At 34.3% G+C, this 26,919-nt stretch overlaps 1 protein-coding gene across 3 annotated transcripts; it reads left to right on the top strand.

Annotated features, from left to right (window-relative positions):
* The first annotated feature begins 77 nt into the window (after positions 1-77).
* LOC129260868 (cGMP-dependent protein kinase-like) lies at positions 78-24,925 on the top strand. Of its 3 annotated transcripts, none has more exons than XM_064114365.1 (18): positions 78-203; positions 6,868-8,532; positions 12,122-12,151; positions 15,167-15,237; positions 15,862-15,979; positions 16,782-16,856; positions 17,060-17,148; positions 17,801-17,963; positions 18,282-18,365; positions 18,838-18,980; positions 19,346-19,406; positions 19,686-19,809; positions 20,273-20,388; positions 21,139-21,259; positions 21,679-21,755; positions 22,166-22,255; positions 22,612-22,752; positions 23,852-24,925. In XM_064114365.1, exons 2-18 carry the CDS (start codon positions 7,519-7,521, stop codon positions 23,987-23,989), a joined length of 2,655 nt encoding a protein of 884 aa, XP_063970435.1. In that variant the 5' UTR covers positions 78-203; positions 6,868-7,518; the 3' UTR covers positions 23,990-24,925. The 3 variants fall into 3 exon arrangements, with proteins under 3 accessions (XP_063970435.1, XP_063970436.1, XP_063970437.1); XM_064114366.1 differs by lacking the exon at positions 78-203 and adding an exon at positions 5,602-5,643; XM_064114367.1 differs by lacking the exons at positions 78-203; positions 6,868-8,532; positions 12,122-12,151 and adding an exon at positions 12,940-13,994.
* The last annotated feature ends 1,994 nt before the right edge of the window (positions 24,926-26,919 follow it).

Genomic DNA, 26,919 nt, shown 5'->3' with positions numbered 1-26,919 from the left:
AAACAAAAGAAAAGCCGCATAATTGAATTGTCAACAATACAAAGAAGAAAAACAAGATGTTCAATGTCTTGTCAAATATAAGACTGGGAGTAGAAGGTATAACGCTTAGCCTTGAAGAAAACAACGACAGCTATAATACTACTTGAGGATTAGGATAGGAATATATGCTGGACGATATGAGGAACGGACAAAAAAAATATAAGGTAAAATATCAGAATTATTACATGGAGCGAATATAATTATATTTGTCGAATATCAATTTGCCAGATTATCATAGAGATTATCGATCTGTCATCCTATTTCAGTTACCGAAATTGATTATTACAAGTTTGTAGCCGCGTATCAAATAATTTGTGAAACTAATTCAGTTATCCGTAATTTAAAAAAAGAAAAGATGAGGAGAGAACAAAAATTGTGCTTGTCGATGTTTTCAAAAAACGGGCGCAATTGGCAATTTCTTTCCACATGAATAAAGATTTACATTTTTAATCGAAGTCAAAAATAATGTGAAATAGGGAGAGAGAAACAAGTTCAACTCAGTTTCTATAGCACTTGATGGGATTGTGGTCTTACTTCTGAAAGTCGTTGAAATGGAAGAATGGAAGTAAATCCCTCATTACCTTTAGTCAGTTTTTTAACATTAGGCGCATGGAAACAATGAGTAATAATGTGATTTGATACATGATGTATTCTGCATATGCGCAATTTATTCTGGATTAATATATAGGCCTAAAAGAGACAGCACATGAAACGATTGTTAATTGTTAGTGCCTAATTAGTTGGGGGATATGTTGGAGGATAGTGGTAAAGACTTGTTTTCTGGTGCCTCGAACAAACCGAACTAGCTAATGATATTTTCAGTTAAGTTTAGTATTATTTTCATTCCAAACTTTACATCCCTATAGATTTTTAGGGGAGATACCGCATATGGGTCGACTGCCCCTACATGATTCTTTAAGGATTGAAAAAGGGGGAGAAAGAAAAACGAAGGTATATACCCATACTATTCCATTGAGAGAGAAAATTAACGATTCCAACTTTGGGTCGTCGTAACCGAAAGATTACAAAAACAATAAATCAAATCAAATGGGGTCTTTAGAAGCTAATCAATCAACGGACAGAGAAGATTTTCTTTTGAGGTATAAGAGAGTAACCAGCATAAAGGGAGCTAAATAAATGAATAAGAACGAATTACAGCACAGAGGGAGACAATGAATTCAAATGAAAGACTAAGTTTAAAAATTATAAGGCGGCAATGGTATCTGATCCTCATCCTTAATTTCCTGATGAGAAAACTAATGATGATTAAGAGTCGTTATATGATAATAGCCTCAATCAAGAATAAAATATCCTACTTGTAGTTAATATGCTGAAAATCATATTTTTATGTTTACATTCCATGCTTTTATACACAATGGAATGTGAATTCAAAGGTTACATATTATTTGTCAATGTAAGTTAATGTCCATAATTACTGTTGATGATTATTGTCCCAAAGACTCAAATTTAAATTGATACCAGAAGGGCGTGAAAAATATATTCCGTTCATAGGGAACATATTTTTATTTCTATAAGGGCAGGGCCCTGGGAATGTGTTTTTTACTTGGGCCGACCGGTGCTGAAGTAAATTTGACAAGCAACAACAAGAAAAGTTTTCACTACAAAATGAAGATCGTTTTGGTCCCAAGAAATTTGACAAGCAAAAAATATAAATGAATAAAACATAAAACAAAAAATGGTGGCCATTTTCAATACATTTCTCAAATTTGACACACCTATACCAGAATTCCAGGGGATGCTGCCTATGGAATATAATACACGCAGCACCCCCTGTGAAAATCTTGGGGGTGCTTCACCCCCCCCCCCCCCGCTTCACAGCGCCATGTATAAGGGGACACAATTGAGTAAAAATTGAATAGAAATATATTAAGTGCCCCTTTATTACGATATCTGATATTTACCAGGTGTACCAGGTCTAATATTCGTGTCATGAAACTTATATTTTACAATTCAGGCAGCAAAGAGATCATAAAATGTATTTTCAGAAATTTAATTTTAATTACGATACGGTCCTTCGGTGAATCACAATCGATAGTGTAATCAATTTTAATTTTATTTTGATATCGTATTATTTTAGCATTTTATTACATAAATCATAGTTGAAATGTCAATTAAACAAAACCAAAATCCAAAGATATAACAATAATTACAAAATATATATATATATATATATAGAATGATGTATATATTTAAGTGTAGCAATTGTTTTCTTGGGTTTTTTAGAAGGACAACCCAAAATAAATATGAAATCATTATAAATCCAAGATTGAAATTAAATAAGTCCTCAAAAAGAAAAGAGGGAGAACACAAATCAGTGCAAAAAAGTGATTCCGTATAATGTAGTCATATCATTTACAGTTTATATCGAGATAACAATAATAATGCTTATCTATATATGCTTCATTATCAAAATTCACTGTATGTATTTTCGTTTGATGAAAAAACACCTTCACAAATACTTAAGAGAAAAATAAAAGCGAATCAAAATAAAACAAATAAAAATAAGATAGAAGAAATATCATAAAGATACAAGAAAACTGACATTGGAATATGAAATACACTCTTTCTTTGTGCTTGTCATATCCAATCGAGGGAAGTGGATTTTGGTCAAGTAATACTTTGCAGTAGGTCTAATAGTTTTTTAAAAGTGACAATAATAATGTGTTTCATTATTATGATGTTGTATTGTTTGCATGTATAGTATAAATCGATAAATTAAAGAATTCATGTGAGCACTATGGGGGTAGGAATAGAGGGGCATTTCAGTTTGGAAATTATTCATGCGTGACATCATCATTATGTTACGTGTCAAAGGTTATTGATTTCTTTCATCTGAACCGCATGTTGTTGATAAAATCATGGTGATATAGAGACAAAGAGAACTATAGAAATATTGATTACTACAACCTTGCTGAAAGTCAAATATTGATGGACTGTCGAGGATAATTCATTTTATGTAAGCCACTTGACATAGTCATTGAGGTCAGTAAAATGGAATTGAATTTGTTTCTTTATTTCTATTTGTTTGTTTGTTTGTGGTTTGTTTCAACCTCTGGAATCATTATAGGACGATGTCACATTCATTTCATTTATATATATCACTGGCGTAAATCCCGGGGGGATGGGGGGGATATATCCCCCCCCACTTTTCGAGGAGGGGGGATGGCCTGTACAAACATCCCCCCCCCCCCACTTTTTACGAAAGAAATGAAGAAAAAAATAAAAAGAGATAATTGTTTTATCGGTGAAAATTCTTCCTAAAATACCGCTTAACAAATAAAACAATATTATTCAATCATAAAATGCAAATAAAGAGCCATTTCACCATTTCCAAACGAAATACTTATGTCCTTATTATAACATTGAAGAGAAACCCCCTTTTTCTTCCAATTCATCAATGTTGGGGTCTTTGGGAAGGGATTAAGATGGAATGTCAAAAAATTTTGAATATAATCTCTAATAAAACCATTAAACCATCATGGGGTAAAAAAAGATAATAATATTGGAGGGGTATTTGCCATATAGACATACAGTGGCGTAACTACGGGGGGCATGGGGGGCACATCCCCCCCCCCCATCGGCTGACCAAAAAAAAACGGGAAAAGGGGGAAAAGGAGAAAAAAAGGAGAAAGGAAGAGAAACGTAGTGGGAAAGAAGAAAATATTATTCATTATAATGTTATATTATATTATAATTATGTTATGTTACATTACAACTTTATGAAACATAATTTGCCCAGGGCCTACGTCTTTTTTTATTGTTCCTGGTGCTCGCATTGTCTGTTTAACGAGATATATAATCCTGTTGTACTAAAACATCCCGTTTTCAAGTCAATATAAACCAAATATATTTCCTAGCACTTGACTTGTAGTGACATATGCTTCTTTTTCATGACTCAAAAGTGATTGCCCCATGTTAAGGTCTTCGTATATTTGAAACATTTCCTGTCCGTGATTACGTTCGCATTAGTGGATTGGTGAGATATGTCTGCTCTTCATGAATTCCTAAAATCAGTCCTCAAAATGTCCCTTCTTCTGATCTGAATATCAAAAATTTTCAGCTCGCGCTTCGCGCTCGCATCATTTGATTAATGAAATACGTATGGTCCTAGTTAATTCCTACAAAGAAACCTTAGAATGCCCCACTTCAGGTCTAAATTATCTAAGTTTTCAGCTCGCGCTCGCATTGTTTAGCGAGACAGGTACCTATCATGATTACACAAATTTGATTATATTGTCCCTTTTTAGGTGTGAATTTAAAAAAATTTCAGCTCGCGCTTCGCGCTCGCATTATTTGATCAGTGAGATACATATCCGTTTAATGACATTGTCCTTAAAATGTCTCTATTAGGTCAGTATACTTCGCGCGCTCACTAGCGCACTCACTTAGTGATTAAAAAATTTTGCTGGTGCCCCCCCCCCTCCCCAATGCCGTGACCCACGGTACGCCACTGTGGACATATCAATGACAATTCCTTGCATATCTAAAAACATGATTGCAAAAAAATGCCAAAATATTTCAGTCATCCCCCCACCCATCAACACGGATTTACGCCAGTGATATATATATATATATATATATATATAGAATATTTGAAGTCATGATGGACCAGTATGATGGATACAAGGTGACAACATAAGGGACTTATAGCTTTCAACAGTGGCCATTCGTTGTCTTGATAAGTCTATCATCATCAAGATTTTCAACAAAACAAGAAACGTAATATACCAAAGAAATAATCTACTCATTCAACTTTAAAATCACTTCGAATTAATGTCCTGATCGACTTGAAAGAACTTGTTGTTGTCAGTATTCGTTGTTAGTATTCAATTTTGTTTCTTAATTTTTACTTCGCTTTCCAATATCTTCATTCATTTTATTGAACAAAAATATACCACAGAATGTAAATTTTCTCTAGATCAAGACGGCGTACCATTTGAAATATAATTATATCTTTGAGGAACTATATGTGTTCCTGCACGTATATGCACTTACATTTATTTGTAAAAAAAAAAAGAGTAGCTTATTGTATTAGTCAGTTTTTCCCCTTGATCGTTAAAGTGGTTGTTAAACAACATTTATCACTAAACCCATTTGCTCATTTAATCTTGGCTACCCTCTAATTTGTCATTCCTAATGTAAGGGTTGAATTTTGCCATGTTTAATCTAATTGTTTATTTTACACTTTGCTTTCCATACTTCTCTTCACTACCTATTTCTATACCATTGTCACACACCTGTTTCTCTCATTCCTTAGTTTCTTCATCACATCATTCCATTGCCATTCCAACTCCATACAGCTTCACATGTTTCTATTGTTATTTTCTCATTTACATTCAGAACATTCTTCTTCATTCATATCATCTTACCTCATCCTCATTGGTTCACCATTCACCCTTGGTTCCTCCACTTTTCTGGGTTCTTCCATTCTCTGTTTCTCTATTGGTTGAATTGATCATGTGACATTATTTTTGAATATATTTGAATATATTATTTGTGAAGGCAATGCCTTGTGAGGTCTAGATTGCAGACCAATAAATTAGAGCATCACTGGACTTCATTTTGTCAACATCTTTATTTTGAGTTTAGTTCAGCTTCAATTATATTTTATGTTCTTTTTATTTGGTGCTTCTGGCTGTTTGATATGATTTGAGTTTGCTTGTTTTACGACTGATTTTGTGAGGTGTATCATTGAACATTCGGCCACTCTACACTAATTGCATCCAAATTATTGAAAATAAAAAAAACACATAAAAGCCAGGTATTGCTAGTTCTTGCACAAACACAGCATGGTTGGTTCACTGGCGTACAGATGGGGGGGGGGGGGCTTGGGGTCTCCCCCCCCAAAAAAAAAAGGAAAGAAAAGAAAAGAAAAGGGTTAAGAGTGAAATGTGCTATTATTTTCTGAATACTGTGTCAAAATCTATCACAAACTTCGATTTTTGTAATAAAAATATCGATTATTTGCTCCCTTTTTATTTATTTTACGCGATACACCACATCGAGCCCCCGAAATGTTTGGCTCCTTACGCCACTGTGTTGGTTACATTGCAATAAATGATATTCACTCAAATGACATAATTTTTCAGAGTCTCTTTTTAATTTTTAAAAGCTACACTTTTATCTCTAATGTGAAGTCGTCAATCCTACATTACTTGAAAGATCAACCTCTTTTTTACACAAGTTTGTTAGTTTGTAATTTTCAGTATCATAGTGCCGTTGCCGAGTGGTCTAAGGCGCCTGGCTATATACATGGAAAGTCCGGGGTTCGATCCCCGCCCGCGGCACCTATGCCCGTGAGCAAGGCATTTAATCAACAATGCTCTTTTATCCTGCCTTCAAATAACTGGAAATGCATTATTGGTAACTAGGTGTGCACTAGTTTTTTTTTAACACCAAGTATCCGTACTAATTATTATTCGCTATGAAAACTTTCAGATCTCATTCATCATTGATTTATAATAAATTTATCATAAACTATTTTGCTTTAAATAATGGTTAACGAGTTACAACCTTTTGCTTTTAGGGGGAAGTTACTGTTTGAATTATGTTAAGTTGAAATTTAAACAATGTACATCGAGTAATAAAACATCACCTTACAAACTTCATTCAAGTTCATCATTGTCGAACTTCATTCATGATTTCCCCTCCCACACAGTCCCGTTATCACCGGGACAACGGAACAAAGTGCGCCCATTTCGAATCATATAGAGCATATCAGGTTATTATTTATTGGATTTGGTCCCATTCATTACACAGGGGGACGGGTGCACCATGTAATAAAGGAATTAAACCCTTTCATTTCAGAAGCACAGTGATACGCTAGAGGAGATAGGAATAAAGAGACCCCCGGATCCAACTACTACGTGCTTATACCCCCATGCAACTTATACTGGAAACATATTGAGTGAAGGAGTCGAAAAGGCAACTATATGTCAACAAATAAACAGAGTGGTGAAGGAACATTTAATGATCAAGTCATAAATAGTATTTATTGCCAATTGAAGTTTGGACTGAATTTCACATTTGTTCGAATCGATCAGTTATTGGAATGAACTGATTGACGTGTGATAACGTCGTTAAGTTTGATTAATCGCCAACGGAAAACAATATTCCATTGGATCATCTTCTCTGTTCGGGATCTCGGATAAAACGTTGGACCCATTTCCCGATTTTGAAAGGGAATGACAATTATTTGGGACATTCATGGAACGACTCGAAAAACCAACAAGTAACTATATCTCATTGGACTTTGGATCACGGTTATCATGTTAAGTGTATGTCTTTCAGAAGCTGTAGAACAGGACATGATAACGACACCCTTGACGATTTCACACGAACAGTTTAACAATAGTTTAGATATCTTAACATGATATTCGATTTTGAATTCGTTATGAGTTTAAGGTTTACAATGAATTGCTTATCTATCGATTGAGCCCGCTTGGGTCAATGTAAGTGATGGAGAAGTCAAATTTTCACCAAAAATATTCAGGGACTGTTTTAAATCGCCCACCTTCGAGTCGCAGAGTTGTCCCGAGGTCGTCAACAGTGCCAGAGGATGACGAACACAACGCCGGGAAGCTATACGACCATGCCGTGGAACAGGAGGAGAATTATAATGATCATAATGAGTCCAGACCCGGGAGTAGAGCCTGCACCCCTAGAGAAGATCGAATCGGTATCATCAACCAATATCGAAAACCATGGATTCGACCTCAAACAGCAGGTTGCGTGACGACGTCGACGCAAAGAGAAAGACAGATGGTTAAATATCGCCAAGGTCGGCCGAAGTCTAGCCCTGTCGCTCGACGTCATCGATCTCCTGATCGAGACAAATACGGTTACGCTATAAAACGACCTGACAGTCTACCACCCAGAAGTCGACCTGGTAGTCGACTAAGCAGACGGACGTCGTCATCCATATCAAGGAGACGAGACTCGATCATTGATAGCGACGTTGAAGAGATTATTGGTAAGAGTAAAGGTATTAGCCAAGAGTTACGAACTATGACTGGACACAGAGACGGAAATGACAATGATATTGAAACAAAAAATCATGGTTGGACAAGGGATTCTGAATCTACAGACACCAAAGATGACAAAACGGATGAAAGACGCATTCCAACATTAACCACGAGAGCACGAATGCACGTGTCCACTGAGGTCGATGATCGATCAAACGATGTCGAGAAAACAGAAAATGACACACAGGTCGCAATCACGACAACGATCGTTGAACCAGAGGAAGAACCACGGGATGAAACTTCCAATAAAATTGGTTACGAAAATCGAAAACAGAGCGTTTTTGACGTGACTATGATGGCTGCTGGAGGAATGGCTGGTGGTCGTGCACGGAGTCTTAGCTCTGCGTCAACTGATGGGAGAAGCTCACCGTCGCTATCCCGGCATCACGGAGAGTCAGTCGCTCGTCGAGCACGGAAGGAGAGATTGAAGCGATTGACCCAATATAGGGTAGGTAAAAGTAAAAAGAAAATGAAATAAAGAAATAAAGAGAATGAAAAGAATGAAAGGATTCGTGGGCACTGCTCAGTCATTTACATTTTAAGTTGATTGAGGTTATATGAAATAAATAAAAGAGGAATTTAATAAAAAATGATAAACAACCTTGCTATTTTGATAACCAATGAAGAAGAAGAAGAACTGATATAATTGTAATGTCAAAGCTAACTTTCCATGTTAACAGTCATAAAGTTATAAAAGTTGAAAATTCCTTATCAAGGTTCGAGAATTAGGACTCGGGAAAATTTTCTCTAAAGGAACGAAATGCAATAATATTTCCTTTTTCTTATAATATTCTTCTTAATTCATTTTCTCCTTCCTGTTCTTCCACTCTATTACCAGATTTTATGTTTAAACATTTTTGTTTTCTTATTTCCTCTTCTTATCCTTCTCTTTTACTGGCTTAATTCCCTTCTTTACCATCTTGGACTATGACAAACTGGTAAAAGAAAAAAATACAAACTAAAAATATAGGGTAAATCATTTTAGAACGGAGTACAATGACAATGATGGAGTATTACTTTAAAAACTTTCGAAGTGAGGCATATAAAATGTAATGGCAATTTCATGAAGAATCGGGTATCGTAAACGATTTTTCCACCTAAGTCTACGACAGCATCCCTTAAATTTGCTATGACATTTAGGCCTATCGATATAGCTGATTTGGTAGCTGGAGACCTTCCACGCATAAACCTCATTACCCTGACTGTATTTTCATTACATGTACTCCCTCCAAGTAAAATTGCATTTATTTTCATTAGCGAGACACATTTCTTACTTCTAAAAGAATCTGGTAACATTCTTGACGTTTTAAACATCACAATAAAACAAATTGATTTTTATAACACGCTGACGCACATAGCGACACGTTTGATAATGGTTTGATTCGATTGGTTGTACTCTCGCGGGAATAACTAAAATCGAAATAAGACAATTTTGGGTGCTATCCCATGGAGACTGGGCGTCTTCGTGGTCACTATAGGAAATTAATTTAAGGCAACAATGGCGTAGGAGTTGTGTTATGGACACAGTGCTTGATTCATACTGTGAATGGGGTATGAGTGTGAGGAACATTAAAGAGATGCATGAGAAAGACACTCTTTAAAGACTCAGTGCATAATACCATCCCGTCAATCCCCAATCATATATTGAGTGTCTTTACCGGCAATAGAGGCCTATGTAGTAGTAATAATAATAATACACTGTAGTATGTCGCTTTATATAACGCAGTTACTATGTGCATATACTCATCAACTGCGCTTTGATACTTGGTATCATAATTACCCCGGCTGTATATAGTCGAGCCGCCATATTAATAGGCGCCAAAGCGTTCAAGGAATAAATCCTACCGGGCACCCATTCACCTCACCTGGGTCCGATGCAGCACAATGTGGATAAGTTTCTTGCCGAAGGAAATTACGCCATGGCTGGGATTCGAACCCACGACCCTATGTTTCTAAGTCCGCAGACTAATCCACTGGACCACAACGCTCCACCATGTGAAATGTAAACGGATGATTCACGTATTATCCTTTTTCGACCAATGCAGTACTTTTTAGTAAAAGTACATTTTTTCAATATTGGCATATATTGAACTTAAAAGAAAAGTATACATACATTGCAATAATAATGACATATAAATAAAAGTATATAGACAATGCAGGACTCGGGTCAGTGAAGTTAATAAGATTTCTTTGTTGCGTCTATTTTTCAACACTCTAAAAATCATTTTTTATGTTGATATAATCACGCATGACCCATTTGTCTATCATTTATGGAATATAGCATCTGATGAATAAAAATTGAAATACTTCCGAGTCGCTTCTAATCAAACATCATACTTTTCAAAACAATATTTGCTTTTCAATAGAAGACAACATCGTTTTTAGGGAGAGTCCCATATTTATCACATTCTCTTTGCAAGCCACCGAAATCTAACAGTAGTGTTTAACAGACTGATGCAGATGCAGGCATGCAGCATAGGGGTATAAGAACACTTAATAGATTGTATTGATTATACCTGTCAAAGTTTGTCTTATTTATATCAACTTTGTCTTGAGAGGGTTCTATACGAAGAAAAGGTTTCTTGAAGACTTTCATCCTCGCCATTATCGATCCTGGTAACTTTCTTTTGCCTCTGATGGATTTACCCTTCTCGTTTCGATTCTCTCCGAGAATCTATTGTTTGGAGAAAACTGAGAGAATGAAACAGTGGCTATGCTACGTGGTTTCTCCGTTAATTGCCCCCAAATATACACTTAGAATTTGCAAGTGTTGAATTCTTGAGATCTCACACCATGACATTCCAATGGGTCAGCGACTTTATATAGTCAAGCATCGGCGTAATGAGCCAAATAAATTGAGGGGGTTCAATATGGCGTACAATAATTAAATAGGGCACAATAACTAGAAAAGTGGTGAGCGAGCGAAAATTTTAACCATAAGTCCAATTATTTTATTTCAGAAAACTATTTTACTTTTATTATCTTTGCCGTGGAACGTTTGGGGTCCAGTGCCCTGGCCCCGAATCAAGCCATCCTCCAATTATACGCTGATGCTGGAGTTAATGGGCCCTCTCTATCTACTTAAACAATTAAAATCCACTTAAAAAATACTCACTCATCTTTAATCATAATAATAATTGACTTAAACTGACCATCTTTTCCGTTTTGTTTTATCATTACAATCGTCAATTTATTCGTATCATATATCTCAATTCACTTAAATCAAAAGTCTTATATGCCTACTATGTTTTCTTTATATTCGTAAATGAAATTTAAATCCGATGGGTGCTAAAAAGTAAAATACTAAAATTCTGAATCTATCTAAAAAATACGATTCAATCTGTATTCTATGCATTTGACAATATGTATTTCACATACATCTAAAATTATAATAATAATAATGTGACTTATAAAGCGCAAAATCCACTCTGTAGAGTGCTCAAGGCACATAAAGAGCTAAGAGTTAAATAAAAAAGTTTTTAGAAGATTTTTGAAAGTCTCGACAGAGGCACATTTTTTATGTCTCAGGAAGGCTATTGCACAAAGTGGGGCATGCAAAAGCAAATGATCTTTTCCCCCAAGTTTTTGAAACTTTTGGAATAGCAAGGAAGCCAGAAGTGGATGAGTGCAAATACCTGCTTGGTCTGTAGTAATTGATAAATGAAAGACTGTATTGTGGTGCTGATCCAAGAATACTATGAAAAGCAAGCAAATACAAAATATGTGTTGTATCCCTTGTTCCCTGTGTATCCAGTTGCTTCTTGTTTTACGTTATTTTTTTTCTTTGTCTGGATTATTTTCACATTTACTATACTCAAGGTAAGTCTCTCTTATACAAGGAAATAGATAAAATATTATTATTGAACCTCATGAAAGCATTATTAAAAGATTCAATATTAAATCATGAGCTAGTATCAACATGCCATATTAAAAAAAAACTATTTAATGGATTAAACAATTATTTAATTTATGTGTAAAACGTTCACACAGTTAAAAGACGAAATTACCTTTATCTAATCTTTGTATTTTACTTACAGAATACTCGCTTTAACAGACCAGCAGAAACGGTAAGTTAAAGAATTGTTATGACTTCTTTCAGCGATTATAATTTGAATACAGGAATGATTTTTCCATGTTAAGTTGTAAAGTTAATAAACCTTATCATGAAAAGGCATTTGACTTCGCGTTTAGGCTTCTCTGTTACTACGATGATGCTATGGTAATATATAGTTGTATTGACATAGTGATAGTGAGTAAAATGCTTTAATCCTCAAGTTTACAGTTACACAAAAGCATTATATGAATTCAAATGAGGTATTTCATCTCATGTGAGACAGTTAATGGTGGTCATATCTAAAGTTGTACAGAGTACAAACGCAATGTATACTGCAATATAAAAAATCCAAACATAAAACTGCGATGATGATTATCAGTCAAAGCTTTAGCCAAGACTTACTTTTCCGCCAGAAATATGGCAACGATATATCTTTTGGGAGTGTGTGTTTTTGAAGGTTTTAATTTGCGCCATACAAAATGATGTGAACCACCGTCATCGCCAGATTCAAGCTTTATAGTGGTCTGTCCTGGGGAGCGTTTAATTTCGTTCGACAAGTTGTCAGATCTGACACTTTTCCTTGATTTTTATTGGCTGAGAAGCACTGTTACTATGGTAACTGTCTGATAAAACAGAACTTGTTGGATAAAACGTCCGACATGAAGCGCTCCTCATATCACGTTTCGTCACCTAATTCTTCCAAGATTATTGTAGGCAACCCGGTATCTCCTTGATTCAACATATTAGTCACGTGCAGAGAACGACCATTTTCTTATTTGATAGTTCTTAGATAAGGCTGGTATTGGACGGTCAGTTTTATTTACTGACATTCTTTTGGCTCAGTGTTTCTTTGCGAGGGAATACTGTCCGAAGTTTTAATTAGAATTTTCAAGTACATTAGAGATGGTATCCACTGAATTATTTCGTTCCGGGGAAACCAGGGCCTACAAGGGTTCATTAAGCCAATAATGGGTACTTAATGAATTCCTTTAAAACGGTGATGACCGTTTGTTTGTCTAGACGAACCTCCATGATTGTTAATTTCTCAAGTTTGGTGGTGTTTTCGTGAAAAAGGTTCGATGAACTGGTGGATTGAAGACGATTTGACAGTTTTGTGATGATCAGTGCCTCAGTGACAGTTATGCTACGATCGATGCTATCCAGAAAGCATAATTTCTTACGGTTTGGCTTAGAAGAATAAACATACTTTCACAAGTTTTGCTTCATCATCATTATAGTGGCCACTTTTCTTCTTGAGACTATTTCTTGAACTTTCGGACGAGGTTCATCGACTTTGTTTTCTTGGAGAATTTCTGATCGATATTTTAATCAGAATGTAAAGACCTTGATTTTGAAACATTGTATAGATCGGTATTGTCTTTGAATCAATCAGATCACCACCAGCTTCTACAAAGGATTACCACCCGCCAATTTGATATCACAATTCATGTTTCATTTAGGGGGAACGGACACCCTTAGTATTGGCATGTTACTTTTAAATGAATGCGAACATACTATTCTATACATGATTTTCACGGGGAAGGTACTAATTTTAATTCGGAAAGTCAAACATTTACTTTGAAAGAATCGTACGTCACCACCTTGTCAAGTTATTCTAAGAAATCGGACTGACAATGATTTCGCCCGATTTGCAATGCGAATCTTTGGATTTTGACGGAATCAGATGTGTTAAAAAGGACCGTCGTTCACGAGATGTATCTGGTAAATCAATGCACCCCGTTTTTAAAGGATGGAGCGGGGATGATTATATCAAAAAAGTAATTGTTAGAAGGAGAAATGCCGTGTCTCAAAGTGACTATATAACCTGGAAATACGGAGAGAGACCATCGGAAGGGGTGAGTGTATGGATCTCCAGTTTTGGCGGTGCCGGTGTGACGAATGGCACAAACTTTGTAAACCTGTATACAATTTGTCGTTATCAAGGGGAATTCAGTTACGGAAACAAGAGTAAAATTAAGGATAGGGGATATATATCACAAATAACCAGTTAATGATAATACACTTGTAGAATTAATTAAAAAAAAACATTCACAATTAAAACTTCATCTGACTTTATCAAATACCAAATAAAAAATTATACAGCTCATGAAAATTTTCTGGTGAATATTGTTAACACCTTTACATATTGAGTTAACCTCATTTGTTGATCGCCCTTTTAATTTTGCTCATTGCACTGGCGCACATATAGAAGCTATATATTATTTTTCTGGATATTATAGCCATATATTATTTCCTGGATATTATAGGTCAGAATATTATATATTAAAAAATACATACAAAAAGGTCAAAATCTTTGCTCCAAACGCCATATCTGGTGCCCCTTAAGATATTTGACTCACTACGCCACTGGTATACATAATATTTCTTGAATCATAAATGTAACAATGTTCCAAAACTAAAAAATTAATTTTAGTGGCTTTTTGCTTTTCAAACACATTGAACGGAATGTGACTTATTCAAATGTTAGTCATCTCTAAATCTTTTCGCACACAGGATCTCTCGTAAGACAAACACGGATCTTTGTAGGATTAATTGATCTCTTAAGATAGTCACCAAATAAATTTGTTACGAATAAATGTTTAACAGGAGTAAGATATCCACTATGATAACATATCTGATCATCTGCTCTATTCCGTATAAAGTAATTGCAAATTCGATTGTATTCATATTCAATTAGTGATTCAAGGCAAAATAGGAACTAGCAACTTTGGATATAAGTTAACACCATCACTCCCCCCCCCCCCCATATACAAACACAAACACAAACACTGCATCAGCTTATTCAGGTTACATACAGATCCAATGCAGTACACTCAAAAGACAAATTACGCATACATAGGCCTATATTTGTAATATACATTTTAGTCATTTAAGAACGGTTTACATGCCATAATGACTACCATTTTCCTTTGCCCCCTTCTTTCCCTCTTTTTTTCCTGGTTGTCTTTCGTCCCCCATCCACATCTCATCCAACTTTTTCGATCTTGCCTTTCTTTAATTGTTACAGGCTAGGGAAAAGCTTCTTCGGGTTTGTAAAACAGTTCGAGTCATAGCTGGGATTTGTCTTGCCATGAAAAGGTAAAGCAGCATTCAAATTACTCACAATCTAACTAAAGCATGCCAATGAAATGCTAGGTAATCACACACGACGACATATAATAGTCTGTTTTAAAATATAATAATTTTCGGGATATTGTAAATTTGTTAAAATCAAATATGGTAAATTTGGTATTTCCTTCGATTTTCATTTAATTTGATTTTCAATCTTACTGTTGTTTTAAAAGATATTCTGTCTGCTGAAACCGTCTGCGCTATAAACGTGTTTTCTTTTTACAAGTTCACATCAATATATCAATTCAATTCAATTCAATTCGGTTCATTATGAAAGACATTGTAAAACAGTCCGAAGACTGACACATACAAAGTTAACAGAAAAAATGAAAAATACATTTAATTATGTACCTACGAATTAACAAAATATAATAAGAACAGAATAGTAAGATTATATATACAGAACACTTTTGAAGAAGATTAATTTATTTAAATCTACATACATCTTCATGGTGTCATCGCCCATCAAATATATTGTTGCACATCTAATCAGGACAGATAATTATTTTTGTTGCACATTTAATCAGGACAGATAAATATTTTGGCATTATTTTATAATGATTGTGTATATATATTTCATTCTTTGCAAAGTTATGTGAAAGACGAAGCAACTAAGCAATGGTCTCTTCATGAGATGCATCTGAATCTGAGAGCTGATCTAGAGCAGAATCTTGCCTTTGATCTCATCATGTTCTCGAAACTCAGAGTGGTAAGCAAATCCTTGTTATTTTTATCAGTCATATTCTCGGAGAAATTTTTTTTTCTCTCTTGAAGTGGAAAAAAATCTTGTTAGTTGATTAAAATTGCCTGAATATTACTAGCTAAGAAAGGAAGGGATTGTGATGGAAACTATTGAAGAGTAAGAAAGAGAGGGGAAGATATAGGATAGTAGGGGAGCGACTCCGTAAGAAATAGAAAAAATGAAGAATTTAATACATGTAGAAATAGATGATCCACACAGACATATTTATTTATTTATTTATTTATTTATTTATTTATTTATTTATTTATTTATCTATTCATCTATTTATTTATCTATTTATTTATTCATTTATTTATTTTATTTATTTATTTATTTTGTTTTAGGGTAGTCTCTTCAGTACAAAAATGCTTTACAAGAGAGCCCTGTTAAAATATTTACAATATTATTCAATGTAAAAAGAGTAAAACATTACATACAACATACAGAGAAAACAACAACAAATAACACCAGCATAATAAATAGAAATACTTAAAAATAGAGTAATACAATAAAATCAGTGGCTGCCAGTTCACGTCATTAAACACACACACATTGAAAACAAACATTTGATATGGCGAACTCTCTCTTTTTATGTTAATGATTTAATTTCATCATGGATAAAAATGACAATATTTTCCTACATTCATTCTACATAATTGTGGGAAATTTTATCATAATTTATATATGATAAAATTTCCCGCAATTATGTAGAATGAATTATGCTTTATATTTCTTTTTCCCCCATTTATCAATTTATCATTCTTTGCAGACAAGAGGATCGGAGAAACTGAAGAACATTCTTTCTCTAAAACCAGAGCAGAGGACACGGGCAGATATTGAAGTGGTGAGTTTTTTTCCCCCGATTTTACTCTTCACAATTTCATCACCCTAATAAAACCAATCGGTTTAACAATATTCTACGGAAATATAATCTTACTTCTAACTTTTGACGTGATTCAACGATGCATGAAATTAGTTTAATTTGAAAATGATTACACCAATCAGATACGCATGTTTAATAATCTGAAATGATTTTGATTCTTTTAGGTCTTGGCCCTCTTGAGGAAGAACAAAGCATTCACAGAATATCAGCAGGAGACACAGGTCGCACTCGCAAAATATATGGAATATTTGAGGTAAATATCAACTTTTTGTGCAAATTTGATAACCAAGAATTTTTTTACATCCATCATTAACATGGTATGACATAAAACAATAACATTTGATAAAAGTAATTGACTGATTTCATACGTGTGCAGGTAATGGGCATATATACAATACAAGTCCATATACCTCTTCGATTAAAGAAAACAGCTTACAAAAAACTTTGTAATTTCGTATCTAGTCATTGTTTAATTTTGTTGATTTGTTTATATCTTGTACTAAAATGTAGTAACCTTCTATCTGCTACTGAAATTAATGAAGTTTGAAAACCCATCATCGAATTTAAATCATTTTCAAAACTATGATACATAACAATATTTAAGTTTATTTTTATTTTTTTGTTTTAAATAACGATAGTAACCCTTTTCTGTAAAAATAAACAAATATTACACAATGAAGACACTGTTTCACGAGTAGAAATTATACTAATTAATGTTCATGAGACGTGAATCTACTATATAAATCTATATGATTTATCATAGGTTTAACCTCGAGTATGTTTGTTAGCCCCAGTTGTCAAATACTATGTTACAATAATGACAAATGAATGTATGTCAGTGAGATTGCATAAGAATCTGATGAATAAATTTATGTTTTGATCACGGATGTTGTTTGATCCTATAGGTTCGAGCCTCGTCGGATTGTGGTTAAAGAAGGTCACGTAGCCTCTGGTTTTTATATCATTCTATCTGGTACTTGTCTAGTGAATCAGAAAGAGAATGATCCGAGGAATGGAGAGACCTTTGTTAGGACCATCACCCAGTTGACAACAGGGGAGTCATTCGGAGTAAGTACTTTATCAGCGATGATAATGTTTAATTGATAAGAATATTGTTATTGATAAGAATTTTGTTATTGATAGCCTTATTTGTTAATTATAATTCAATTCATTTTTTATCGATTATTTTATGATTGATATTTTTATTTGAATACATAATTATGTAATTTATCATTTAGGTATTTCTTATACATTTTTCCTACTTTCATTCAATAATTAACCTATCTTCATTCATTCATATCAATAATTATGATTAATTTATTTGTAAAGTTCACTAGGTACATCTTATAATAAACTTTGTTCATTATATTTAATGTTATATTTTAGGAGTATAGCCTACTACACAACACAGTTCGTTCAGCTAGCGTTGTCTGTAAGGATGAAGTTGAAGTACTTCTCATTAACAAAGACGTAAGTATATATTTTTTTCTTTCAAAAAAAGTTATTTATTCAAATTGGAAAGCGAAAAAGGTCAGTAATTTTCTCAAATATGATAAAGCAAACGTATTCCCAACAATCGCTTTCTCACTTAACCAATCTGTTATCAGATGAATGCAACGAATAAAGTTTGAATAAAACAGGAATTTAAAAACGTTTTCATTTGAATCAACGCAGAAATATACGTATATTTGAAATGCAGTTATTTCCAAATTTAATTGACCTAAATCACAGTTATTTCCTTGACAAACATCTTTAAATAAAACAAACTCTTATATCTTTAGATTTTCAGCAGCAAATCCTTTTCAGCAGCAAGAAGTATCCCCACAAATATCATTCGTTTGAAGGATATACATCTGAAACAAAGATCGATATACATAAGTGTAAATATTATTATGGTTGTATTATGATAAATCTCCACTATATGACCTATTTACTTGTATAGGATTTTGATAACATCATCAAGCGTCCTTTGGAGCAGAAGCGTGATGAGTTGATTGAATTCTGTCATTCTCATGATATATACATCTCAGCTACTCAAGAAACACTCAAGAATCAACCTAAAGCTATTTATACTAAATTCTTCAAGTAAGTTTGAAAAGTTCCTGATTTTATAGTCGTTGTTTGAATTATAACAAATCTTTATAATTGTTTGGACAGGTGAATTTTGGGATTGATTCCACAGGATTAACGGGATTAATCTATCGTAAAAGTCAACCATACATTACGTTGGGAACGGATCCGGGATCGATGACCAGTCGTCTATTAAATTATTTTGTCTGCCCCCAATAAAAAAAATTGGGGTGGGGTGGGGGAGGCTCCTCCGACACCGAATTTCAAAAGTATTATCACATCCAAGTCAACACTGCCAATGCTGAGCCATTTTGTAGTATCCCCTCAAAAGAAAAAAAACTTTCACAGTATATTTAATCAATTTCTCTTTTCATTCACAGGCCAGGCATTGTTATCACTGAAGATATAATGTCAAGCGAGTACATCTACGTCGTCAAAGAGGTAATGATTCACATTAGTTTGTTTGAAATAGTTCTAAGAGTAATCGAATCTGTTAAAAATGAAACTTGATCGTTTAATTGACAATTTGATACCAAAATCAATTTTTCTTCAACCTACACCTCAAAAGAAGTAGTGTTAAAATGTATAAGATGTTTGCCTTATCTGTTTATATATCGGAATTATATTGTGACTTGTTATCAGTTGACTGGAATATATCGAGCGATGTAATATTGGATAAGATAAATGTAATTGATAATGGGATCACAATACTATTCTCAGGGTAAATGTACAGTTGTAGCTGAAATTCGAGAGATGACGCCCCTGCCTAGAAAAGGCCAGCTACCTGACAGGTATTTCATGCACGATGAGAGCTGGAAGAAAGATGCAGCTATTAAAAGAAGTAGTAAGTTAAAATGTTTATTGACGATGATATTATCCATTGCAATTATCATAAGTATTTTTTCCAAATATAGCAGCTGCTGCCTTGACTGCCTATTACCATAATTATTTATAATATCTAGAAGTGTTCGCATCTCAATATGTAATTATTTCTAATTTCGGATAAAAAATTTTGTCCATAAATTCTTTATTGATACGCAAAACATAAAGGACTGGATTGAACATCGCCCCATCCTATACTCTACACAGCCCTTTCTGTCTATACACCACCCAAGGTGATTGACACTGTATAATATCCATGTATTCTCCGTGGGTATTCTTTCTCCTGAAGACGGTAAATTATGCCCACGAACTTGGTGTACAGGAACATTATGCCCACGAAAGAATACCATGAAACCACCACATTCGAAAAAAAATTCTTGTCATTCATGTTTGTAATAATGCATTGTTTCCTTCCCTCTTAACAGTGGCCGTACTCTCTGCCGGTAAGCGTCGCAGTTGGTCGGCAGCTGCCAGGAATAAAATTTACCCACCTGAGAAAAAAGAAAAGAACTTCTTTTCTATGAATGCCATGAATGTCGAGGTAAGAAATTCATTTTTATAAGAGCTCTGATAAACGTATGGTGTTCTACAAAATATAATTAAATCAAACATGATTTGTTCAACAAATTGATTTTAAACTTGAATAGGACTTCATATCATGATGTTTCCTATATGCACTTGAATTCATTGACTGATGGTGTTTGGTGACTAAGGTAGAAATAAAGCATTTTATCTCTTCTCCATGTCTGATTTTCATGGTAAGGTCTATCACTCATTGTGCCACAGTGCCACAGCCACACGGCGAAATTGACTTCAGACATTATTTCCAATGGTATAAGGCCTGCTATCGGTCGTTTAGGAGTCGGTTCCCGCGGTGTGATATAGCATTAGATTACGTGTGTTTTCATCCCACCGCTGCCACCACGCCAGACTAAAGAAACCAAAGGCATTCGATCACCAGCACAGTATTAAATTGTTTTTTTTTTAAAGAAATCATTCATGTCTTTGGTCCCTTTGCATGTAAAACATCATACTCTAACGGTATTTTTGTATTTTGGTGATAACTATGGAAATCTTGGTTTTGATTGGCTTCTTGAACCACATGTTACCATGGACATGGTAATTACCATAATAGCAAAGGATGCCCTGACCAAGAAGACATTTGCTGATAGATCAAATTACAATGTTTACCTCATTCATAAGTCTATTACGATAGTATGTTGCATATTGGCGATTGTTGATGTAATTTCGCCTTAAATTTATATATTTTCTTTTCTTTTTCTCTCGAAAGGACACAAGTAACAATTATCTTGAAGACAGGAGAAAATCTGTTCAGATGGCCACAAAGGAATCACCCAGATATCTACTAAAAGATGACCAGATGATTACAACGAAGAAGAAAGAAACAGAAAGTAAGTTTTAAAACTTCGCACATTTTGTGATTCTTTTTAAGTCTTATATAATGTTTGATGATCTTTTTTAAACATAAATCTCCAGGAATCTGTTACACGAAAAACCCAATATTAACAGTAACTTTATCATAGATGCCAACATCTTGAGCATGCATGCACGTCTGCCATTTTAGTCTTAATGTAACAACGAATGTGGTAAAATAAATGATATTTGCGAAATTATCTGTTGCACATAAGCAAATCGACCCTCAATATGAGCTCTTTATTGTATGGAAACTTAAAAGCAGATTATGCGAGATATCGGTAACAGTTTTTATTGATTTTTACGACACTTGCTCAGAATAGTTTTGACATCTTTTCATTAATATTTACTGTTATTTTCCAACAACTAATCATCACTTTGCTCTTTCTCCTTGTAGCTGAAAGTAAATCGGTGGGACTACAAAGAACATGGAAAAGAGTTACAATGTCAGCAAACGCTCTTTCACAAAAGGAGGTATACATAATTTTACATTAAATTGTACATAAAGTTGAGTTTTATGTATATAGCATTTTAAGGGACACTATCAATGCGCCTTTGATCTAACTGAAGGTTGTTAGTAAAAGTAGAATCTTTGTTTCATTTTGATTTTGTAGTAGTGGTAAAACAAAAGTAGTGACAATGTGAGATGCAGGGTTACCCTTCCAAACAGTAGTCAGGAGATTTGTATTTAAAGATTTGGTGGATTGTTTAAAACGTAACTAACTGTGGGCTTTTAGAGAGAGAGGGGGGGGGGGTGTAAACTGTTTTCTGTCATAAGATCTCTTCTCAATGTTTTCTGCTTTTCACTAGTAAAATAAACTGAAGATGTGTTCACAGCTTTTATCAATCTTTGTTATTATTTTGTGACTCTTATCTATCATTAGGAGAAGAAGAATCCAGTTGAGTATGCTCCATCCGGCAAAATAAAGACAACATTCGCAAGACTTGCAACATTGAAAACAGGAATGGCATTCGTGAGTATTTTAATTGTCAATTATAATCAAAATATAATCATACTGATATCATTAAAAAAGAATCCTCCTCAACTGTGATTACAAAAATATACAGGCGCACTGAGGGCCTGTTAACACTCCTAACAGAAGATGTAAAGAGGTTTTGTTGTCGCTTGCTCTGTTGAAGACTTTGATATTATCTTGTAATGATCTTGAAGGAAACATTTCCATGACAATTAAAAACAACAAGATTTCTTTGTATTTGCATATATTCTTTAACGTAAAAGACGTAGTCTACTTCTGCCAATCCCCTCTTGATATTTATCAATACTTGTCAATAATATTTTTTAATTTGTATTTGTATTTTTTTTTACCAGGGTATCGAATCACTTCTCCCAGGAACCCAGCCCGAGGCTAAACTATGCCTGATCAGTGATGGAGCTGAAGTCATTCTCGTATCAAAGAGACTCTTCGCAAGCGATGTGACATCTACCACCCTTAAAACAGCAAGCAAGTTGGTGAGAAACGTTATCACAAATATACAAAAGTAAACTTTACCCCCAAAAGCCACAATCATCTTACAATCTTTCAAATTTGTTAGTACTTTAAACTGTGCATGGTAGAATTTAAATTGATAATACACACGACCCTGTGTCTCTGAAAAATCACAGCCTAATTACCAAAGGATTGTCAGAATTGAAATGAAGATTGTGAAACTGATATACTATACCCAACTTGTAATTCAGCTAAATGTAAATTTGATTCTATCAGAAATAATGCATAAGAGACATGGCCACATGCAGAATTTTTGTCCTGGTGGGGCAGGACATGTAAAAATTTGTGAAAAAATTTAAAGCGAGGGAGCGAAGGCACCGAGCTTGTTATCGAGATGCTTTTTCATTTTCGAAAGTGAAACTGAAGGGTTTTGGTGAATTCTGTGAAAATTTTCAGGAGAAATGTAAGTTTTCAAAATATTTTTGGGAGCAACTGCAACCATGATAAAGGTTTTTAAAAAATAGCAAAAGATGGGGGAGGAAATTCGCAGCATTGAAGAGATAAGGCAGAATTCACCATTGTAGCTATCTAAGGAAGATGTAAACACATTCTCCTAAAATCTTGATCATTTCATTTGTACTACCTCCATTCATGACATGTCTCTCAATATCTATCCCCAAACACACACCCTTACATAAACATACTAGTACATTCATAGGCAAGCACACACACACCCTCCAGACACCCATACACACCTTATCTCTCTGTCTCATAAACACATACCTCACAAACCTCTCCCCTTTCTTTCAGACACACACCAACGTCAACAAACGCTTAGAAGTTCTCTCCCTCTCACACACACACACACCCTCTACACAAATCCACCCTATACCCCTCTTTCCCACTCACACACTTCAACATCCCCCTCTCTACTATCTTTTTAATTCAGGTCATAATGAAAATGCCCTCCGTGGGGTGCAGTTAATATCTCAGTTGGATATGATTTATTTTCATTAGAAAAATGTTCATTCCTTTACAAGTACATATAAGCATTTAAGGAATGCTTGAAGAGTTTGAATAGAAACATATGTGTTTTTCTTCATTTGTTTTTTTGAATTTTAGGCGGTGGATTACCCTTCAATAGACTTTACAAGAGAGGTTTTAGAAGAAGCCAGGACATGGGCTACATATAAGAACAGAGTCATCAAAGAGATATACAGCAAGAAACTAGAGAAGAGACCTGTACAACCAAGGAGATAATGAAGAATACAGATATATAGATAGATAGATACAAATAGATAGATATATACACAGATAGATAGATAGATAGATATATACAAATAGATATACAGATAGATATATACACAGATAGATAGATACACAGATAGATAGACAGACAGATAGATAGATATACAGATATATATACAAATAGATATACAGCTAGATATATACACAGACAAGATAGATAGATAAATATATAGATAGACAGATAGATAGATGAATGAAATTTCAACATACACAGGAACAGATAGAAAGGGACATGATGTAAAGAAATTATATCACACATCAATATTTTATATGGTGCATTAAGGTAGGTAGAATGATGTTTATAAAAAAGCTGATGATTGATTGGTAGACAGGATACAAATGATCAAATAAATGACTAGAAATGTTTTATTTTTAATACTGTTGAATATTTGAAGCATTGGTGTACCTGATCAATGGAATCTCTTGCCAGAACACAGTGACATTGTTTATAACTAAATGTTTAAATCTTGCCCAATCCCAGTGCTATAAAGAACACAGATTACCAGCTGTTATGGGACAAATAATGTAAATAGAAATGTTTTTATCAAGCAAATCATCTTTGACTGATTTGATAAAATCAGTTGAATAAGCTTTTGAGGTAATGAGATTTATTGAAAGTAGTAATTAAGGAAAATGAAAATGATTTTGGACACGAATACATATGCATCTGATATATCATTTGAGGTATTATGCAATTTAAGTATGCAAATTTTGTAGGAAATGTAACGATTTCATATATCAATACCATCGAGCTCACTATGTGTGTGGTTTACAAGTGTGATTTTGGTGAATGTTTTCCTTTTGATTTCTTATGCAAGGTTTTAAGTGCAATTATATTGTCTTTCAAGAAAACTGAATAAAATCAAAGACTATGCCTTTGGAAAATAAGCTACTTTGTAAGTCTTTTCTTGAAGTGGAGGTGAGAGAGAGACCACAAATTAAAAATAGCTGAAATTGGAAAAGCTCCTACACTTTTGTACAAAGAACACAAAAAAGCTTGAAATAAGATGAAATAAAGGTTGGAATCGGCAAACAATTTAGACTCTCACATCCCTGTTGAAAAAACCATGTAAAGAGAGAGGTAGAGAGAGAGACAGACAGAGAGAAATGGAGAAGGAACATAGAAAGAGAATAAAGAGCAATTTGCCTCCCCCCCCCCACTTTTCGATATCCAAAATAATAAGAAGAAATCAATCCTTAAACCCCGTCACACTAGAGGCGGAATGAGCCGGAATGCTGTCGGAATGAAAATTCTTGGTACATTCCTGGATATTCGAAGCGCATTTTAAAAATTCTGATTGCATTCCAGACATTCGGGTCCATTCTTGTGACCGGCCCGAATGTTTTGCTCATGTTCAAAACTTTCGGAGTGCATTCGAAGTGGAGAAATATCGAACGACATTCGAAGTGCATTCTGACTGCATTCTAAATATTCTTGCTGCATTCTAACCGCATTCTTAATATTCTTCCTGTGTTCCTACTGTATTCGAGCTGCATTCGACAGTCAGCATTCGACAGTCAATACACCCGGAATGTGCAAGAATCATTAGAGGCGGGATCAAAGGACGTTCTAAGTATTCGAACGACATTTTTGCAAAAGTAGTGAAAATTTCAAATTCCCTCCCGAATGTGGCACGAATTTTGAAAGTTCTTCATTCCGGCTGGTTCTGCTCGATTCCTGCTGATTCCGAATAAGTGTGACGGGGGTATTACAGAATGGCATATTCTGAGCAAAAGGCTTAGAAAGAGCATTTAACCTTATTTGATCAGAAAATGCACCCCTTCCCAATTAAAAAACAAGAGTTGCTGGGGCGAGCACATAATAGACCCGCCTGTAAGAAAATAGAGTTATTGGTCAAGCAAGAAAAGTGGAAGGTGGCGACATGACCTTTGACCTTTTGACCTCAAAATCAATAGGCTTCCTGGAATTTATGCTGGTATCATACACCAAATTATATGAGCCTAGGTTAAGTTAAACTAAAGTTATCGCATTTACAAGGACTTCAGAAGAGTAAGATGAAAACGTGTCACTGTTACCTTGACTTTTGACCTCAAAATCATAAGGCATCCTGGGATCCGTGCTAGTATCATACACACCAAATTATATGAGCCTAGGTTAAGTTAAAATGAAATTATCACGTTTACAAAGAAAAGTTAACAGACGGACACCGAGCATAATACCACAATACATCCTGTAGGATGAGCATATGAAAATACAAAGAGAATGCATAGCATGCACCTGGAGTGGATGGACACATACATTTTCTCAAAAGAAATGTTACTATGAGCCATTATGTTTCTTCAAATATACATTTATTACTTTTTTCCACTGGAATGATACTATTTCATGTGTACTATATATATATAATTTTATTCCATAATCCTCAAAGGCGAAGACAGAAACGTAAGAGTTGCTTTGATGAAAAAGATTTCATTAAACAAAGTGAAATTTGATATTAAGTACACAATTCACTTCAAACTTCTAGAAAATTCTCATTTGCAAGACTGAACATAATATTGTTTAAGAGAAGATCGTCGAAAAACTACTTGAAAAATAATATCTAAAAAACATCACCTAACTTATTATGCTTCTACATAAGATACATCAATAAATTAAGAAAAAAAAATCATCCTACTGCTTTGAACTTTCAGAAAAATGTTGATTTGAAGAGATTTGAAAAAATGTTCAATGTATGCAAACTTAACTATTAACGTTTCCAAGACTATAACAATAAACTGTGAGGACTAGCTCCACTACTCACATCAGACTTTTATTGCACACTTCAGAATGTCTACCTATACCACGCATGGATTCAATGTTGAATCCAAGACTTCTAAGGCAGGAAGCAAAAATGTCCCATATTTTTTGTAGACAAAATATA

Source organism: Lytechinus pictus, unplaced genomic scaffold (assembly GCF_037042905.1).
Source record: "Lytechinus pictus isolate F3 Inbred unplaced genomic scaffold, Lp3.0 scaffold_19, whole genome shotgun sequence".
In the NCBI taxonomy this organism is placed as follows: domain Eukaryota; kingdom Metazoa; phylum Echinodermata; class Echinoidea; order Temnopleuroida; family Toxopneustidae; genus Lytechinus; species Lytechinus pictus.
This window is presented reverse-complemented; position numbering and strand designations above follow the sequence as displayed.

Coding starts and splice junctions, on each gene's coding strand:
- LOC129260868 (XM_064114365.1), top strand. CDS start 7,519: ATGGAGAAGTCAAATTTTCACCAAAAATATTCAGGGACTGTTTTAAAT. Junction 15,980..16,781: donor TGTTCTCGAAACTCAGAGTG/GTAAGCAAATCC, acceptor CATTCTTTGCAG/ACAAGAGGATCGGAGAAACT. Junction 21,260..21,678: donor GAAGAAGAAAGAAACAGAAA/GTAAGTTTTAAA, acceptor TTCTCCTTGTAG/CTGAAAGTAAATCGGTGGGA.